We start from the raw sequence: 15,272 nt of genomic DNA on the forward strand, positions 1-15,272 counted from the left end.
GGATTCGGTCTGCCTGATTTAAGGCGGTAAGCGCCAACAAGCAGCTCGACCAGAGTATGAGCTGCAGGTCACCGAAGATAGGCACGAACCAACACTAATAAGTCTCCCCCACAATACAGCAATGAGAAGGCTTGGATTCGGTTTGCCTGATAGGTTTTGTAAACACCTGCAGGCAGTTCTAGCAGAGCAGAGTATGCGCTGCAGGGCACTGAACACAGGCACGCATCAGCGCCTAAAAACCTCCTCACAATGGCGAAGAGAGGACCCGGATTCGGTTTTCCTGATTGATAGGACTTGTAAGAGCCTGTGGCAACTCTAGCAAGTAGAGCAGAGTGTGTGCCGCGGGACACCGAAGACAGGCGCGTATCAACGCTAAAAAATAAAAAGAAAGGGGGATCTGTGGGGAGCAATCCGGACTAGACTGTTACTCGAATTAAGACTTATTCTATGCATCTGCTCTCCCACAATATGGCGTTGGGAGAGAAGTAAACAGCTTCCGCACAGCTGCCTCGAGTTCAACTAATGAGCTGTAGGACTTGCTCCTGATTGGAGGAAAGCAGCGTACTCGGCGTGTGGGCAGCCGAGTTGGGATTGGCGGAGGAGGACTATAAAGGAGGAGAGAAACGGCATGCACCGGGAACATCTATGGGGAACATCTAAGGGAACCCGTGCAGCCCCCGAGAGAGCCGGCCGGCGGTGTGCCGCTCCCCTGCGGAAGTGGGGAATGTGGCCAGGGGGAACTGCCCTTCCACGGAGGTGGAAGGGATAGTAGCCAACCCGGGAAGAACCAGCAGCAAACCCGGGGAGGGCCGAGCAGACGAAAGAACAGCGCAGGGTCCTGTGTCGTTCCTCCACGAAGAGGGGGAGCGACATTTCAGTAAGAATTTTTTCAAGGAAAAATACTTTTTCACTATTATAAGCACTGCAAAAATGTTTACATGTCATAACATGTCACCATAGTTATAAAGGTAAATCCAGTATCGAATATATCAGAGTTGTTGGAAGCCTAATAAAATTAGCTGATTCCACTGAACACAGCCTAGTAACTGAGTATGGTCCAACTGGGTTACCTGTTTCTTTTGAGCATAAATTATAAATAAAGCTGCACTTTTTTTGTCACAAATTTGTACAGAAGGGAGACAATCAGAACCCGCAAATTTTTTTTTACTATCAGTTCTAAGAAAGATGCTTTTCCTGCAGGCTAAATTTTTGCTATTGTGGGAATTTGGGGATTTTATTCCATAAATTCAAAATTCTTACAGTCAACATAATTCGGATGTTCTCGTAAGATGTTTTTATATAGTTTTTCTGCTTCATGGAATTCACACATTGCCTCATACAACCTGGCTAGATTGTATGACGTCGTAACGGAAATGGCATTATAATAATGTTCGTCATGCTCGGCTTCTGCCTTTGCACGATCCAGTGATGCCAAAAAATATTTCTAGAAGAAAAGCAAAGCACGTTGTTAAAAGACCTGGTCAACACGTCTTTAAAAGGTGTACACTGAACTTAACCAACTATTACGAGAGTACTTCTAGTTCCCTACCTTTGCCTCCCCTAGGTTGCCAAGCCGGAAATGGAGGGCACCCACGTTATTCAGAATCTCGGGGGGGACATCAGCCTGCACTTTCTCCTGAAGGATCCGCGTGGCCGTTCCATAAGCCGAAAGGGCACCCTGCATTTTCATGATGGACAGAAGACGCGGAAGCGAAGGTCAAAGACAAATACTAGGCCAGGCTCACACTGAAAACATCATGTAGGAGAGAAAAAACAACGAAAATACCTGTATATCAGTCTGTTCTAAGATTTGCGCCAATTCAATCCAAGCTTCCACATCATCAGGATACTGTTCTGTGACCTTCTTCAAATGGCCCTGTGATGAAGAGGAGCACTAAGCTATCACATTCCAACCACAGGTGGTCAAAATGCAAAATGGTGGCTACTTCACTGTTTAGTAAGTCAGCTACTGTTATCCAAGCTGGAACAGGTTCAGCTAACAACTCTGTTCCTGCTTATCTCTCGTAGCAATAACAAGAAATGAGGAATGCAAGTCTTGGGATAGCTAACAAAATAGCACAGATTTTTCAAATGTACCTTGGCAATATCTCTTTTTTCTTGATCTTCTGAGGCAGCGTAAAGAGAGCCAAGAATTTTCATAGTTTCATAATTATTCGGATAAGCTTTCAAAACTTTCTCAAAGCACTGAGATGCATTTTCTTTGTCACCTCGATAAATATACATTTGTCCCAAACCAAAAAATGGTAGCACAAAAGAAGATGAGGCAAACTGTGTGGCTTGATAGTAGTACTGAAAAGCCTGGTCATAATCTTCCTAAAAAACAGAAATGAAACAACACCATAACAGGTATAAAAGTGTTAAAAAAAAGACTTGAAGAACTGTAAATATTATAAATAAAACAACAGGACTGGATGCTTAGGAAAGTTTTAAAATTATCTCACCTGCACGTGGAATGACCTAGCCAGCTGATAGCAACTTTCGGCTTGCATAGCCTCTACTTCTGTATTATGGAATGCATGGAGAGCCAGGTGCTGGACTTTACTATAATCCTGAATGATACAGACAGAGAGTTAACTGGGAGAATGAAATTGAGTCTGCGTAGTTATTTCTTCTTCAACAGTGACACTTCATTTACCTGTAAGATCCATCTCCCCTACACGGTTGCCTTTGGGTCCTGTGACACTTAAACACCACAGAGCTTAGTCAACAGTTCCTCATGGAAGGCAGGAAGCTTCCACAGCCAGAGTAAAACATAGTGGCTAGCAGCTGGGTGACTTTAGACTATTAACTGCATCAAATTACTCAAGCATAAAATGGCAGTAAGATTACCTATTTCATAAGCCTGCTATGAAGAGTACCTAAATAAATACATGGAATACATTTTAAGCAGCACTTAGCATTTGGTAAGCATGGAATGTATACTAATAACGAACAACACAGTAGCTATCATTAATAAGGATTGATTTGGTTTTGTAGCTTTTATTTAAATTGCTATTAAACTAGCTTAAAGTACCTGGTTTCAAAATGGAAGATTACATTTTCATGAATATTATATAAAAACTTTGTCAAATCTTTTTTAAGATGTATTTATTGGAAAGGCATAATGACACACAGAGAGAGATTTTCCATCTGCAAGTTTGCTCCCCAAAGGCTTGTAATAGCTGGGACTGGGCCAGGCTGAAGCCAGGAGCCAGGAACTTTATCCAGGTCTCCCATGTGGTGGCAGGGACCAAAGTACTTGGGCCATCATCCACTTCTTTCCCAGGTACATTAGCAGGAAGCTAGATTGGAAGCAGAGTAGACAGGAATGAACTAGCACTCCAATGTGGGATGCAGGTGTTGCAAGCGGCGGCTTAATCTGCTGTGCCACAACCTTAGCCCCATCAATGAATTCTAGATTTAGTATCTTAATTAAAATGCCATTGCTTCTACAGAATTAGTGGCAACAAATATATCATAATCAACAGAAAAATGTCACAAACTCCTTGTTGCCCACATCTGTACATCCAAATGTTTCTGACACAAGTCCTCATGCTCGAGATGCAATGCTTGCCCATCTCATGCAATGCTATTACCACACCAAACTGCTAAGACTGTTTTCCAGATCTGTGCCATTCCCTTCAACCACCTAGTGAGTGCCTCCAAAACACCTGCACTTTCAGAGCTCTTCCATGTTGGTGAAACCCTCTCTAGACGCCTGATCACTTCCTCATTTCTTTGCCACAAGTGGGTGCAGACCTTTATTTTTACATTTGTTTATATGGCTGTGTTTTCCATGAAGCTGAGTTCCTTGAGTACAGAAACCATGTCTTACTCATTTCCACATCCCTATCAGTGTTGGCTATGGTATAAAGGGTCAATAAAAATGAACAAATATACCTACCCCAAGGTAAATAATTTGGAAAAGCAAACAAACTGATATTTTCAAGTTTCTTTCCAAGTTAAAATACTCTTAACTGCAGTACAGAAAAACAAGCATCAGAATAGAAAAGTAAATGACTTCTACCTTTTTGAAGAAAAAGTGATTTGCCAAGTGGTTCAATACCATAGGGTTGCTAGGGTCAATAGTATAAGCTCTGGAAAGAAGCTGGACACCATTTTTGATGGAATCAGCCTAAAAAAAATTGCAATCAGATGGAGTGAAAAACATTACTTAATTAGAAGTTTTTTAGTTTTCTTTGTAGTCTTAAGAAATAATATAACTTTAAAATTCAGAAAGTGAAATATAGCTCTTGTTTTAGTTATTATCAGGGACCAAAAATTTCAAATAGTGAGTTACAAAATCATTAGAATTTAGTTTTCTTAATTGTGGAAGCACCCTCCATTGTAAAGAACTCCCTGTCCTCTGATATTGGGTGCATATATTTAAGTCTTTTTTTTTTTTTTAAAGCTTATTTATTTTCATCTACCTGAAAGGCAGAGTGACAGAAAGTGAGAGGGAGAGTGAGAGCAAGAGAGAAAGAGAAGGAGGGGGCTGCTGCTTCACTTCCCAAATACCCACAATAGCCAGGGCTGAGCCAAGCTTAAGCCAGGAGCCAGGCACTTGCTCAGGACCTCCCATTGTGGGTGGCAAGGGCCCAAACACTTTGCCCATCATCTGCCATGCCCCAGATTGCATTAGCAGGAAGCAGGATGGGAAGCAGAGGTGCTGGGACTGGATCTGGCACTCCATTATGGGATGCAGGCACCCCAAGCAGTTGCTCACCCACTGTGTCACAACACGCACCTCTGATACCAGTTTTAACTATGATTTTTTAATTGAAGATTTATTTGTTCATATGAAAGGCAGAGTTATGGGACAGAGCGAGAGGGAGGAGGAGAGGGGAAAAAAGGGTGTGAAGGAGGGAAAGGGACTAGAATTGGGGGTTGAGGGAGCAGAGAGAACGAGAGAAAGCTTCCATCTACTGGTTCATTCCCTAAATGGCCACAATGGCCAGGGCTGGGCTAGTCTGGAGCCAGTAGCCAGGAACTTCATTCAGGTCTCCTACATAGGTAGCAGGGGCCCAAACACTTGGGCCATCTTCCGCTGCTTTCCCAGGCCATTAGCAGGGAGCCAAATCAGAAGTGGAGAAGTGGAGCAGCTGGGACACAAATCGGTGCCCACATGGGATGCCAGCATCACAGGCAGCAGCTTTACCCATTTTGCCACGATGCCAGCCCCTCCTCTTTTTATTTTCCTGTCAATTCTTACTTGCCATCTGCTTTATCAGTTTCTGCCTTCCAAGAGTCACTTTTGGTGTTACTGATCTAGCCATCTTCTTGGAGTGGCAGATACTGGTGGATTACTCCACAGCCATTTTGCCCTGCCTGCAGACTATGCAGCCTCTGTAACTCTTCTTCTGATTTCTGGAAGGACACCTCCTTATCCTCTTTGCCAACACCAAAGAATGAATCGTAATTAACCAGTTGAGATAATCTACTCCCTTTCTCTGGAAACTGGCCTTATGTGCTGATCCTCAGCTGAGGACAATGTCACTTTTGATTATCAAAAATCAGGGTGGTGGTGGTGGGGATGTGCTACTGGCATTTAATGGGAAGAAGCCAGAGATGCTGCAATACATTCAATGGATAGGATAATTTCCCACAACAAAAGATGTAGCCTCAAGTGCCAATAGTATTGAGGCTGAGAAACACTGGAAACCTTGCTTTGCAGAATTACTATATGAAGGAGAGAATGACGGGGAGCTTCCTTCTCAGTGTAACAGGGAGTTTCTCAAAGAGAAAGCCTCTTATCCCTTCCTCCTCTCCGCCCATATATGACTACATAATGAGAAGCCTGAGATGCAGCAGCCATCTGGCGACTATGAGGTGACAGACAAGGATGAAGAAAGACACACATTAAAGAAAGAAGGAAAGATAAAACCCTAGATCTGATGATGCTGAGGTGCCAAATCTGAGACCTTAGACATTTGGTTTAACAAACAATAAAAATCATTATGTTATGGGTTGTGTTCTTGTTCTTTGCAATTCTTTAAAGTATTCCAAACTGGCATACAGCTCTATAATCCCTTAGCTGAAATTAAGAAATCCAAAAAGCTCTAGAAAACAATATTTTTCTTTTTGAATCTTGGAGCAAACTCATTTAGTGGCAACACTTTCCCTAAATTGTCATGCTAACCTACAGGGTGTGAAAAGTCACTCACCTTGCCACAGACCTGTTTGCTTTGGGGATGGTGCCCCAATAATGGGGGTGCTGACATCATACCGTATAGGCACCATGTTAACTTTCTATCATCTGAAATCTTTCATTTCTAAGACATAAGTAGCTCTAAGAACTTCAGATAAGGGACTGTGGGCCTTATCAGTCAGTCAGGAATGAGACACTTTTTCAGTTACATACCTCTTTATTGTTGAGTTCTAGAACAGCCAGTCCAACCAATGCTCCCACACATTTGGAATTGAGTTCCAGGGCTCTGCTGAATGCCAGACGGGCTTTCTCTAGTTTGTTAAGTTTCACAAAGCAATGGCCCATCCCTAAACGAACTTCCGCTAAATAAATAAAGTCAATCTGTCAAGCTAGAGTATTTTTAGGGTTCAAGTCAATTATAAAAATGCTTACACATTTTCCATTTCTGGGTTGCAAAATCTCCAAGATTAACCTCAGTGTACACCCTAAAATCTTTTGGCTTTCCACAAATTTGCCTTCACTGGAGGTTAGATGCACCCCTATCTCCTTTCATGGATGCCTCTCACACCACAGAACAGAACACCTGTAATACTATTTTTCTTGTCTTTTAACACCTCTGCTATACCAGACCTTCAATTTCTCAGAGAACAAAGTTCCAGTCAGACCTTCAATATTGTGATTGATTACAGGCACACTGTCATCCCCTTCAGAGCTATGCCGGCACATGCAGAAAGCCATGCCCAAACACAAACCTGTCCCTGAGGCCAGTCTGTCCACTGAACAATGGATGCTCTCTCCTCTACTGGCAGGCACTACTTCAATAATCCTGTCCTGTTTTTCCTGCATTGTAAAAGGGTGCTCCTCTACTGGATCATATTCATTCACATAAGTTTTCTCCCATCTCATAGAAAATCCTCATGATTTCATTTTCCTTTCCAGTTGCCAACCCATCTCCTTTTCCTTGACAGCAAAATTCCTTCAGAGATCCAGCTACACTTGTTGCCTCTGATTCCTTTCCTTCCATTTTCTCTTGCATTCACTCTAATGAGGCTCTCCCTTGCACTGTTCCAGTAGAACTGCCTTGATCAAGGTCACTGATGATGTGCATGCTGCTAAACGCAATGATCAATTCTGTCTGTTTAACTAGGGTGTGCCTTCAGAATTTGACAGTCACCTGCTCCTAGAAACGTTTTCCACCTGGCTTCTCCCCGTAGTTCTGGCTGCTGCTTTGCAGGCTCCTTTGCTGATTCCTTGCTGTTCTCCAACTCCCTAACCACTACTGTGCTCCAGGGCTCTGTGCCTGGGTCCCTTTTCTACCCACAGGTTCCTCTGTTAACCTCATGCCCCGTTGTGGCCTTAAGCACCATCCACAGGGTGATGGCTTCCAAATCAACTACTTCAGCCCGATCCATTTCCTGAGCTCCAGCACTTCTGATCTCTTCTTGTAGGTCTAAAAGGCATTTCAAACTTTTCCTGTCTAAAACAAGTTCTTCAAATGTAGTAAAATTTTCAGCACTCTTCCAACTGCTTAGGCAAAGAACTTATCTCTATTTGTCTCATATATCACTTCTACTCTATCAGCTCTCCCTTTAAAATCTATTTCGAATCTGACCACGTGTACCACTGCCACTCTCCCCACTCTGGTTAGAGCCACAGTCTGTGGCCTGAAGGACTGCAACAGCCGTCCCCCTGCTCTCCCTACTTCAGCCCTTGCCCCTCACTCCCCACTCTTCTAGAAGTGCCGATGACCCAGGTCAGGTCGTGTTCCTCTGCCCCAAGCCCTCCAATGGCTTCCCATCTCCACCAGAGTAGAAGCTGAAGCCCTGTAATAATCTACGATGCCTGACATGACGAGTTCCCCATGGGGGTTTTGATCCCATTTCTTGCCCCTCTTCTCTCTCCAGACTTGCTGGCCTCCTCAGTAGTCCTCACCCTTGGCGGGCACACTCCTTCCTCAGGGTCCTTACATCTCCTCTGCTTGCTCACTCTGGGAATGGTCTCCTCCCATGTATCTGCACAGCTCTGAAGTTGTTCAGTCTACTCAAATAGCACCATCTCTGATGCATTTCCCTGGTCACCCTTTCTAACTCGAAAGCTTCTCACAGCTCTCTCCAGCTTTCTTCTTCTCCTTAGCCCTTGCTACTAGCTTACATAGGATATAACTGACTCATCTTCCCCACTGCAAAGTGATTTCATGAAGGCAAAGACTTTTGTCTCCTTGGTTCACTTCTGCATTCCCAAGGTCTACTGCGGTGCATGGCACGTCACTGGTACGCAATAAAAATTCACTAAATGAATGAAATTTTGCAAAGAAAAATAGTACAGAGCAAAAAGCTTACAATTTGATCTCCTATCCAGCTTTTGAATCAAACAAAACACCAGAAAATCTTGATTCCATCATTTCAATAATCCAAGTGTCTTTTCACAACTAACTTCACAAGCAACTGCCAAATTCTCAATATTTTAAGTTGGGTCACACACAGCTTAGATCTAAAATAAAGTTCTTCTCTCACCTGGACATCCTGGGTTGGTACGCAAGGCTTTCTTATAATAAGCAAGAGCTCCTCTGTAATCCTTCTTGTTAAAAGAAATGCAGGCTTTGCCTGTAATGGTTTTTAAAAATAAACACATACTCTTATTACAGAACACAAGTCTACTATTCTTTACACTAACTCACTTAAATTAAGTACATCTCTTGCTAAGAAATACTTGAAACTAATAAACACATTTTCATATTAAATCTTCATTTTCCATAAGGGCATGTCAGTTTATGAGCAAAAATAAAAGTTCCTTTCTTTATATAAAATATTATAAAGTAATGATCAAAATGGCTTGGTATTGTCTAAGGAGAGATTGCTTAGTGACCCTCTAGAAATGGATAATAAATTATTCTTTTATTTCTGCAATTTCAAAAAAAGGAAAACTCTTAAGATGGTTGTCAAGATCACTTACCAAGAAGGGCTGGAATATTATTTGGAGACTGGTTGAGTACAAAATGAAACTGTGCATCAGCTTGATCCATTTTGTCACCTTCAAGGAGACAGAAACAGGCTCTTCCCAACAAATGGTTCTGTAAAGCAAATCTTAGATGTTACTAAAACTAATATCACTTACCATTACTGTGTACCACCAAACTGAAAACCATATAGGAAGGAGGTAGAGTGTAATTCAAAGTTTTCTGTCAATTGTAATGTGTTTAAACCACCAATACACTTCTTAGTTACAAAATGAGAAATTATCCTGAAATCCAACTTTCCTGTGCCAGTAATAATGACAGAAAGAAAAGTTCAAATTTTTAAAAATATGCTTAAATTTCCCTGTAGATGTTAGAATTGCTGACTCAGCATGTGAGAAAGTTTTATACTAAATTTGCCCATATTACTTCAACAATACAAAAACCAAAGAAATTCTAAATTTAATGAGGAACCCTTCTTTCTGGCCATATAAACCATGTTAAGAAAAATTTGTTCAAAACTCTGCCTATCATATGCATTTGGTTTTCCTGTGGTATTTCCTCCACTCTCTTTCATAAATTCAAAGAAATTGGCTGAACTTACTTGATCATACATGATAATTTTGTCGGCCATTGTATACAGCAAGGTGGCCTGTGTAATAAGATCCTTCTTATTGTCCTTATTCTTCTCTTTCCGAGCTTGTTGTACATAATAGGCTGCCAGTGTGTCTAAGCAAGTCATCTGGTCTTTCTCATGGTCTCTGTAATCCAAATTGCCATCTATACGTGCTGCTTCCAATAACTTCACAAACTCTTCCGTTTTTCCTTGCTTGTAGTATTCCAACTATAAGGTAAAGGATCCAATTAGAATTACTTAAGCATATGTCCATATAAAAAGCTATACACAACAGTTTTTAGCAGCTTCACTGGTAATAGCAAAACTCTAGAAACAATGCAAAAGATGATTTGTAAGTGAAGAAGAAATAAACAAGCTGTGGTATATCTGTATAATGAATACTACTCTGAAATAAAAAGGGATGAATTTTTTTTTAAAGATTTATTTATTTGAAAGGCCGAGTTATGGAGAGAGAGAGAGAGAGAGAGAGAGAGAGGCAAAGACAGAGAGAAAGAGACATCTTCCATCCGCTGGCTCACTCCCCAAATGGCCACAGTGGGCTGTGGCCAGGCCACAAGCCAGGCCAAAGCCAAGAGCTGGGAACTCCATCCAGGCCTCCCATGTGGGTACAAGGACAAAGGGACTTGGCTCATTTTTCGCTGCTTTCCCAGGTGCATTAGCAGGGAGCTGGATTGGAAGCAGAGCAGCCAGGACTTGAATGGGTGCTCATATGGGATTCTGGTGTCATAGGTAGCAGCTTAACGGCCTATGCCACAATGCTGGCCCCAAAAAGGAATGAATCACTGACACATGATACAACATGGATAGATCTCAGAATAAGTACGTTGAGTCAGAAGCCAGACCCTTAACCCACTAAAGAGTACATACTATGCAATTCCACTTATAAAACTCCAGAAAATATAAATCTTCAGTGACCAAAAGCAGATCAATGGTTGTCTTGCACAGACAAAGTGGGGAAGACCAGTACAGCAGAACCTTTTGGGGGTGATGGATATATTCATCATGATGACTATGGGGATGGCTTCACAGGTACATAAACACAACCAAACCTAACAAGTGGCACAAGCTAGGGTCTGGCTACTTGTTCCTTCAAGACTTAGGTTAACTCTTAATCCCCAAAGTCACGTGTTAATGGTACCTGAAGATGTGGCCTTTGGGAGGTAAGCGGGATTAGATGAAAGTCATGTGAAAGGGACCCCATGACTGCAATAGTGGCTTTATGAGAGACAGACCAGAGCTGGCAAGTATGCTGTCTTCAACAGATGCCACCTTGGACACTGCCAGGTCCCCACCAGCAAAAAGGACCTCACCAGAATAGCTAACAGATCTTAAATTTCCCAGCCTCCAAAAGTGTGAGCCAAGCCTTTATTCTTTCTAAATTACTCAGTCAGTGGCATTCACTTATAGCAACAGAAATGGACTAAGGCAGGAAACTTTAAATATGTGTAGTCTATTTTAGATCAATTAGATTTTATTACAGCTGTTAAAAAATTGGGGCTATTAAAAATGTTTCCAATCTGTTTCCTAACAAGAAGTAGTTGATTTCAAGCTTTAATCTTTTTTTTTTTAACTTTTTTTTTTATTTGACAGGCAGAGCTAGACAGAAAGAGACAGATAAAAAGGTCTTCCTTTCTGTTGGTTCACCCCCTAATGGCCACTAGGGCCGGCGTACTGTGGCCAGCGTGCTGCGCCAATCCGAAGCCAGGAACCAGGTGCTTCCTCCTGGTCTCCCATGAGGGTGCAGGGCCCAAGCACTTGGGCCATCCTCCACTGTCTTCCCAGGCCGCAGCAGAGAGCTGGACTGGAAGAGGAGCAACCGGGACAGAATCCGGTGCCCCGACGGGGACTAGAATCTGGGGTACCGGCACCACAGGCGGAGGATTAGCCTATTGAGCCGCAGCACTGGCCTCAGGCTTTAATCTTTAAATTAGCAGAGACTGAGAGAAAAAGTCATAAAGAATTCAAAGGCAAGGAACTTGGGTTCTGGTTCCAGATCAACCAAAAATTGTCTGTGACTTGGGCCTACTGAATAACTTCCCCAGTGTGTTTCACTGATAAATAGTAAAAAGCAGTATCTATCATTTATTAACCACCTACTGTGGGTCACAGTCCAAACAGGAACTTCACATACATTTCTCTCTGATCTACATCCACCCTATGAAGTAGGGACTCAAACACCCCCCTATGTTACAGGAGGAAACAGGTTCAGAAGTTAAGCCACTTGGCTAAGGTCACACATCTACTCGGCAGCCAAGCTGGGATTTGGACAAAAGCCTCTAACCCCAAAGCCATACTCTTTCCCCTGTAACAACCTATATTCCACAGTTTCACTAATATATTCTACCACAGATACCATGCAATTTCTCCAGTACTCCAATTTCCCTATTGGCGCTGCTAAAGAAGGCAGATAAACTAAAAACAACCCAAAGTTCCTTCTGGTTTTAAAAAATGTGTGATAAGTAGTCATGGGTTGGTCTTCATGAAACAGGAAAACTTGAAATTTAAGTCAGGATGGCACTACTTGTTACTGAAAGCACTCTTTCACCTCTCCACATCCAAAGGGAAGATACTCAGAACAGGCTTGCATACTAGCGACAAGCCCAATTGCAGGCCTACTCCTCCGGCCCTTCTAGGCCATACTGGGATCCTCCCCCATATATGAAGGCAGCCTGCTCGCGAACAGTGAGGGTGGTGCTGACACTGCCTTGCCCTGTAAGAGGAAGCATCGCAGTGCAGCAGCCCTGGAGCGCAGGGTACAGATGAGATGTGGCCTTTCTGAGATTTTCCCAAGGTTCTTCATAAACATTCAGAGTATGGAGGTCACCAAACAGGACAAAACCCATCAGCTTGTGATAAGCTTTGACCAAAATGGCTTGTGTGGGTTAGCCTGGAACCTAATCACCTTGTAGAGTTTTGTAGTGAAATCTTTGACTTTCTGGAGAGCAATGTGGGTGGCCATGTCCACACTGCAGTATCTTAATTCTTCTCAGCTTAGCCATAACCCACAACCAGCTGTATTAAATAACCACCCAACAACCAAATACTCCTTACTGAGGGTGAACTTTGCCTCTACCAACAGATACTAATTTACCAGTTGAGCTGCTGCACATAATTTAGGAAATGGTCTTACTGTTCCACAAATAATATAATCAACAATTAATTTATTTATCATGAACCCAAGCTGGCCAGTTCTATATCTGAAAACAGAGAACACATTTTTCCCCGATCAACAAATAGAAATGATTTATTATACTGACCGCCAAAGCAATCCATATGTGCAGTTGTGTGTGCTCTTGTTTCAAAATACTGATAACTTCATCTCCCTCCGGTAACTGATCGAAGTCAAGCTCAATGACCTAAAAACACAAAATGTAGGCTTTATCTCTTATTTCCTTTTTTTTTTTTTTTAAAGATTTATTTATGTAGGGGTCAGAATTACAGAGAGAGGGAGGGAAAGAGAGAGATCAATCTTCCATCTGCTGGTTCACTAGCAGGGAGCTGGATCAGAAGTAGAGCAGCCAGGACTCGAACCGGTGCCCACATGGAATGCCAGCGCTGCAGACAGTGGCTTAACCCACTGTGCCACAGTGCCGGCCCCTCTTATTTCCTTTTGAAAGTGACGTTTCTTCTGTGATTGTGGCTATTGTTGAACATTTGTCAATATGTGTAGATACAGAGTCTGAGCTCACCTGCACTGGCACTGAGCCAATTCATGTCAACATTTAGAGAGTATGTGACAAAGATGCTATACTTCAATATTACAGTAACAATATGGAGAAGAAAACAATCTTGCCAACTGTTCCCACATCACTAGAGCTATAAAATGCTGACTCAAAAGCAACAGAACAAAATGCTACTTAACATACAACACAGGTTAAGGTGCAGTTAAGCCCCCTGAAAACGGTTGATGCCACAGGTCTGACACCTTGCGAAGCCGTGCACAGTTGCATACCTCTGTACACATTAATCATGGAGGCAGCTTCTGTGTATCACAGACGCTCCTGAATGTGGGCATGAAAATTACAGAAAAATGTTCCGGAATTGGAGACGATGATACACAACTCTGTGACTACACTCAGAACTCCTTGATTGTATGGTAAAACAAATAACAGTATGAAAACTCCAAGATGACTGGACATCAAAGCTGAGCGCTTCCTTCAGACGAGCCACGGGCCACCCACGAACGAGGCGCTGGTTGAGGGACAGCGCATACAGCAGCGCGCACCGTGACAGACTCGAGTTTCCAAGGGTGAAGGGGCAATCTCCCCTGCATTCCCAGAAGACACCGAGCTGCAGCGGCAGCCGGATCTCGGGGACCTCGGCGCCCACCTCTGTCATCTGCCGGGTGCTTTGCAGCTGACCGGGTACTCTCACACCTCTGCGCTCGGGCACCAGTTAGGAGAACAGGAGGGCATTGCCGAACACGGACAGGTTGGAGGGGCAACTTTCAAGAACTCCTTTTGCGAGCGGCCCCGGGGCTGCCGGGACACGGAGTTCCTAGCCTGGGAGGGAGAAGGGCTGGGGAGGGAGGTGATCGGAGCTTTGCCTGGGGAACTCGACGCGGCTCCTGGGGAGGAAGGTGCTCTCGCTTCGGAAACGGAGTCTAGCAAAGTCGGGGTTTGGGGGGAAGGGATCCTCCAAGTTCACGGCCCCCACCCCCTTCACGCTCGGCACTACCTCGTCAGTGTCCCGGAGGGGAATCTCGATGGAGCCTCGCGACATGGTGGGATCAGAAAGCGAGCGGGCGTCTCGCCCCGCCGCTCCGCAGTCGGTTGTCCTCGCTTCTGGTTAGTCCAGAGGTTCGCGACGGCCTGGCTCTGGCCGTGACTGCCGCCCCGCGGCGCCGCCGGAGCTCCGGCTTTCTCCTTCCCGTCAGCGGCTTAAACAACGAGCAGCGGACGGTTACCGGCCACTTCCGGGGCCCCGCCCCCCGCCCCGGAAGCACTTCCCGTGAGGGGGCGGGCCCGACGCGAATTCTGCCGGTGGCTCAGGTGTTGCCCTCTGCGGGCTGACAGCTCCAAGGTTGCGGATGGCCCCGTCGGCTGTCTGTGGTCCGAGATCCTCGAGGCCTGTGGCTTCGGAGCCTGGCCCAGATAAACCTGGGCAGGCGTAGCCGCTCCGTGCTGCGCCAGGAGAAGCCCCTGACTGACGTGGCCTCTGCATGGGCCCGGCCAGTCTTGCTTTCTTCTTGAGATTGTTGCGGATAATTCAGCGCTGATCTTCATTCCGCACCTCGATCATCCAGCATCTGTTCTGCGCCAGTCACACCTGTTTATAAAGAAATGTTACAATGAATCTGTAGTCCTGGCGATAATTTGTGTATTTTAAAACATGGTTCTTTGATGCAAATACAGAGGACCTGCTATATTTGTGACATACAATTCTGGGAGAATTTGATAAACCTTTTGATTAAGATTTGTAACTAGTCATTTCATTAAATTAGTGGCGCAGCGGGTTAAAGCCCCGGCCTGCAGCACTGGCATCCTATATGGGCTCTGGTTCGAGTCCCTGCTGCTCCATTTCCAATCCAGCTC

General features: G+C 44.1%; 1 protein-coding gene across 1 annotated transcript in view; it reads right to left on the reverse strand.

The window, feature by feature from the left end:
* The window catches only part of CTR9 (CTR9 component of Paf1/RNA polymerase II complex), a 29,455-nt gene extending 14,653 nt beyond the window's left edge, over window positions 1-14,802 (reverse strand). Inside the window, exons 1-12 of the mRNA XM_002708814.6 lie at window positions 14,416-14,802; window positions 12,996-13,094; window positions 9,706-9,945; window positions 9,101-9,218; window positions 8,662-8,751; window positions 6,362-6,510; window positions 4,028-4,135; window positions 2,463-2,570; window positions 2,098-2,334; window positions 1,787-1,876; window positions 1,550-1,678; window positions 1,261-1,444 (exon numbers count right to left, since the gene is read on the reverse strand). Coding sequence (XP_002708860.1) covers window positions 1,261-1,444; window positions 1,550-1,678; window positions 1,787-1,876; window positions 2,098-2,334; window positions 2,463-2,570; window positions 4,028-4,135; window positions 6,362-6,510; window positions 8,662-8,751; window positions 9,101-9,218; window positions 9,706-9,945; window positions 12,996-13,094; window positions 14,416-14,460 — 1,597 coding nt within the window. The 5' untranslated portion in view covers window positions 14,461-14,802. The remainder of the gene's footprint in view (window positions 1-1,260; window positions 1,445-1,549; window positions 1,679-1,786; window positions 1,877-2,097; window positions 2,335-2,462; window positions 2,571-4,027; window positions 4,136-6,361; window positions 6,511-8,661; window positions 8,752-9,100; window positions 9,219-9,705; window positions 9,946-12,995; window positions 13,095-14,415) is intronic.
* Window positions 14,803-15,272: the final 470 nt, after the last annotated feature.

The sequence above is a fragment of the Oryctolagus cuniculus genome, chromosome 1 (assembly GCF_051225735.1).
Source record: "Oryctolagus cuniculus isolate XC-2025 breed Fujian yellow rabbit chromosome 1, ASM5122573v1, whole genome shotgun sequence".
In the NCBI taxonomy this organism is placed as follows: domain Eukaryota; kingdom Metazoa; phylum Chordata; class Mammalia; order Lagomorpha; family Leporidae; genus Oryctolagus; species Oryctolagus cuniculus.